The 5,067-nt window shown below is 40.2% G+C and overlaps 1 protein-coding gene across 1 annotated transcript; it reads left to right on the top strand.

Moving 5' to 3' along the window:
* The first annotated feature begins 2,047 nt into the window (after nucleotides 1-2,047).
* On the top strand, nucleotides 2,048-3,001 carry LOC129541465 (olfactory receptor 6N2). The gene has a single exon (XM_055403387.2). It carries the CDS (start codon nucleotides 2,048-2,050, stop codon nucleotides 2,999-3,001), a length of 954 nt encoding a protein of 317 aa, XP_055259362.2.
* Nucleotides 3,002-5,067: the final 2,066 nt, after the last annotated feature.

Raw genomic sequence — 5,067 nt, 5'->3', positions numbered from 1 at the left:
CAAAAATAGGAAGAGATTGCAGTTTGTCAGTTTGGTGGCTAAAATATGAACAGCCCTCTGCAAATGTGATGTGACTGACACTGGCTACCATTTTAATCCATTTAAAGTCACATTGCTTGTGGCTTTTTGTTTGTTTGTTTGTTTTTAGTTGTGATGGTTTATTTTCTTTTCCCTTCTTTTTCTTTTTGTATCTGCTTCACTTTGGGCTTGAGAATAAGAATGTCTGATATTTGTTCCTATGAAATATCATTAAACCAGCCATATATTTCTCACCTATTTCTGTTTTTCTGAAAATGTAAGATTTATACTAACTGCCACTTTATCATGTTTATTTTTTAGCCTTCATTCTCTCACCAGATGTGTTAACACCCCACTCATCTTTCCATCAGTGATACCCATAGGCAAATTCATACCTTCATCTCTGAGCTTGGTTAGAGTAGTCAAATATCAGTGACGTCTTCAAAATCTTCATATGATGTCATTTACTGACCTAATATTCTTCAATGGCTCTCCCCACCTTTGGGGGTAAGATTCTAAATCCTTGGGTGAGTTTTCCCAGTTGCTTTGTCATACAGGCAAGCACACATTTCCCTAAATCAGGCTGCTTCCAGTTCAGCATCTTCATGTGTACTTTCTGTCTGAAATGTTTTTTTCCTCTTCCAGGTAACTCCTAGTCTTCCTGGAAAATTCTATTTAAAGGTTTCCTCCTCTGAGAAGCCTTTCTTAGTCTACCTGGTCTGAGAAATGGGTCCTTACCTTAGCACTCTGTAGTGTTCTGTACTTCACAGGCTGTATCAAGATGACTGCTTTGTCTGCTTCCCCAGGAGGATGCAAGCTTTCTGGTCACAGGGATTATTGCTTGTTTCGTTCTGTATTCCTTATGCCGGATACATCTGTATCCAATAAAGTTTTAGAGCGGTGAGCTGAACAATTAGAAAAGGCTTGTCACTACATTAATCTCATGGACAAAATTCACCCTGATCTTGGGTGGCCTCGGCCTGCAACAGCTTGAAGCAGGGCTTAGGTTCCTGGCCAGAGGTTGAGGCTGGATCATGGCAGTGAAAACACCAAATCCTAGGCATTAAACCAGTGATCAGTGACAAAGGCCCTTCAGCTCTGCAGAAAATAATTCCCACAAAGATGGAAAGTAGTGAAACACGTGAAGTATTTACTAGGAGGAAAAGAGTATAATATGTGTCGATAGACACAGGGAAGACTCAGAGAGTCCCTGAGTCGCACTCTCATGGCAGTTTGAATTAGTTTTATGGGACATTTTTTCCAGGTTTTCTTTGGCCAATCATTTTGATTTTCCTGGTTCACTGTTCATACTTGGTATATTTCAGGATTGTCCCATGTGTGCACACACATCTCTTAGCCAAGGTGGATTTCATGTGTGGTCCGGGAGGTCTCCTGACTTTGAGAATGAGAAATATGTGGTCTGGGCAGGGGCCAGCCTCCTACCTTAATTGTCCTGCTAGTTTCATCTCGGAGTTTCAGTTCACAGGGAATGAATCTCTACTTGCTTAACCCTGCGGGGGGAGTGCATCTACCTCCTGCCTCAAACTCTGGAGAACTGACTGAAGGAAAAACTATGACCTGGGGTAGGGGAATAGAATGCTTGGGGAAGGTGACATAGCATAGAGGTAAATAGCATGGAGTTAGCATGCGTAAGGTGAAATTCTGTTTCTGTACCATGGTATCTATATGAAATAGAAAATCTTCATAATCTCACTATTTTCTCTTCTTAAATTTTACCATTGGTAAAACATGTATAACAATGGTACTTATCTGATCGGATGTCTGAAAATTAAGTAAAATATTGACTGCAAAGCACCTGTAAAATGCTCAGTGCACAGTGAGTGCTAATGAGCGTTAGCTGTTATTATTTTTAGGGTAATATGAATAGCAATAGAGTGGTAGTAGTAATGAAAGTTCTGCCTTTAAATAATAATAATAATAAAGACTAGACAGTAAAGAGAAACTTTTGAGTTGAATTTTTCAGTCACTTCAATCTGGTTTCTTCTTTCCTTCCTCACCTCAGCCTCTCATGGAGCCACACAACCATTCAAGCCTGGCTGAATTCGTGCTCCTTGGTTTCCCCAGGGTGGGGCATATCAGGGGCTGGCTTTTTGTCCTGCTGCTGTTGGCATACCTGTTCACTATCTGTGGCAACATGCTCATCTTCTTAGTCATACGTCTGGATGCAGCCCTACACACACCCATGTACCACTTTGTCAGTATTCTTTCCTTCTTGGAGCTGTGGTATACCGCCACCACTATCCCCAAGATGCTAGCTAATCTTCTCAGTGATAAGAAGACTATTTCTTTTTCAGGATGCCTCCTTCAGACTTACTTCTTCCACTCCCTAGGGGCCTCTGAATGCTACCTTCTTACTGCAATGGCTTATGACCGATACCTGGCCATTTGCCGGCCCCTCCACTATCCTGCAATTATGACCCCCATGCTCTGTGCCAAGATGGCTGCTGGTTGTTGGACCTGTGGCTTTCTATGTCCCATATCTGAAGTCATCCTGGTCTCCCAGCTCCCTTTTTGCGGTTACAATGAAATTCAACACATCTTTTGTGACTTTCCACCTCTTCTGAGCCTGGCCTGCAAGGACACATCCATTAATGTCCTGGTGGACTTTGCCATCAATGCCTTCATCATCCTTATCACCTTCCTGTTTATTATGGTGTCTTATGGAAGAATCATTGGGACTGTACTGAAGATAAAAACGATCGCAGGAAGAAAGAAGGCCTTCTCTACATGTGCTTCACATCTTATTGTGGTCCTCATTTTCTTTGGGAGCATCATCTTCATGTATGTGCGGCTAAAGGAGAGCTATTCATTGACCCTTGATCGAACGCTTGCTGTAGTCTACTCTGTACTAACACCACTAGTCAACCCAATTATCTACAGTCTTCGTAACAAGGAACTCATTAAGGCCATTAAGAGAACCATCTTCCGGAAAGGAGAGAGAGCTTATCCCACCCAACATTGACATTCTACCAAGGTCTTTCCTCCACTTCGATGTTGATCTCATAAAATTCTATGTATCTTTGTCCTAACCTGTAATAATCTTCCCATCATCACACATGCAATGAATCCCATCTCCTCTTACACTCTCAGAGGGTTTACTTCTTTGTGTTTTCTTTATTTCTTCAAACAAATTAAGATCTGTATGGTTACAGGAAATTGATACTGTTCTCCACAACCCCCTTAACCCTCTAGCACTTCAATGGACTCATTCCTCTTTGCATGAGTTTCTGTTCAAACGTCACTTTCAAATGACATTATCTATTTTTTGTTTGGTTTTTAAAATTTTATTTATTTATTTTTAGTATATTTATTTTAATCGGAGGCTATAACTTTACAATATTGTATTGGTTTTGCCATACATTGATATGAATCCTTATCTTTTAAAGAACTTCTGAAAAGCCATCCTATTTATGCTACTTATTTTCCTTTTGAAGTAGTTTGTTTTCCTTCAAAATATGTATCAAAATTTATGTGTATATTCACATTTGTGTATATATAGATATAGTTGGATATAGATAAAGTTTTCAGGTTTTTCCTGAAAGACTATAAAATATATTTGGCCTAAAATCATGTCAGTTTTGTTACTTGATATATATCTATATCCATAATCTAACAAGTGTCCAAATATGGTGAGTATTTAATAAAAATATAATAAATGGAAAGTGTAATGACTCTTTAACAAACTGTGAAAAGCTCTTAAAGAAATGGGAATACCAGGCCATCTAACCTGTCTCCTGAGAAACCTGTATGTGGGTCAAGTAGTAACAGTTAAAACCCTGTATGGAACAAATGGTTGATTCAGAATTGAGAAAGAAGTGCGGCAGGGCTGCCTGCTGTCACCACATTTATTTAACCTATACACTGAGCAAATCATGAGAAATGCTGGGCTGAAAATTACAAACTGGAATCAAGATAGGTGGGAGAAACATCAAAACCCTCAGATATGTGGATGACAATCATTCTAACAGCACAAAGTGAAGAGGAAATAAAGAGCCTCTTGATGAGGGTGAAGGAGGAGAATGAAAAAGCTGGCTTAAAACTAAACATTAAAAAAACTAAGATCATGGTGCTCCGCTTTCTTTATAGTCCAACTTTCACTTCCATACATGATGTCTGGAAAAACCATAGCCTTGACTAGACAGACGTTTGCTGGCAAAGTAGTGTCTCTGGTTTTTAATTTGCTGTCTAGGTTGGTCATAACTTTTCTTCCAAGAAGTAAACATCTTTTAATTTAATGGCTGCAATCACCATCTGCAGTGATTTTGGAGCCCCCAAAAATAAAGTCCACTGTTTCTCCATCTATTTGCCATAAAGTGATGGGACCGGATGCCATGATCTTTGTTTTCTGAATATTGAACTTTAAGCCAACTTTTTCACACTCCTCTTTCACTTTCACCAAGAGGCTTTTTAGTTCATCTTTACTTTCTGCCGTAAGGGTGGTGTCATCTGCATATCTGAGGTTATTGATATTTCTCCCAGCAATCTTGATTCCAGCTTGTGCTTCATCCAGCCCAGCACTGAAGAACTGATGCTTTAGAACTGTGGTGTTGGAGAAAACTCTTGAGAGTCCCTTAGACACAAGGAGATCCAACCAGTCCATCCTAAAGGAGATCAGTCCTGAATATTCATTGGAAGAACCAACGTTGAAGCTGAAACTCCAATACTTTGGCCACCTGCTGCGAAGAGCTGACTCATTTAAAAAGACCCTGATGCTGGGAAAGATTGAGGGCAGGAGAAGAGGAGGACAGAGGATGAGATGGTTGTATGGCATCACCGACTCAATGGACATGGGTTTGAGTAAACTCTGGGAGTTGGTGATGGACAGGGAGGCCTGGCGTGCTGCAGTCAATGGGGTGACAAAGTCAGACACAACTGAGCAACTGAACTGAACTGAACTGAAGACCATGGCATTCAGCCCCGTAACTTCATTGCAAATAGAAGGGGAAAAGGTGAAAGTAGTAACATATTTCTTCTTCTTAAACTCTAAAATCACTGTGGATGGTGACTGCAGCCATGAAATCAGAAGTT

Source organism: Moschus berezovskii, chromosome 4, assembly GCF_049115385.1.
Source record: "Moschus berezovskii isolate FMDL1 chromosome 4, NW_MosBer_1.0, whole genome shotgun sequence".
Taxonomy (NCBI): Eukaryota; Metazoa; Chordata; class Mammalia; order Artiodactyla; family Moschidae; genus Moschus; species Moschus berezovskii.
This window is presented reverse-complemented; position numbering and strand designations above follow the sequence as displayed.

Excerpts from the sequence above, each read along its gene's own strand:
- LOC129541465 (XM_055403387.2), top strand. The coding sequence starts at position 2,048 with ATGGAGCCACACAACCATTCAAGCCTGGCTGAATTCGTGCTCCTTGGT.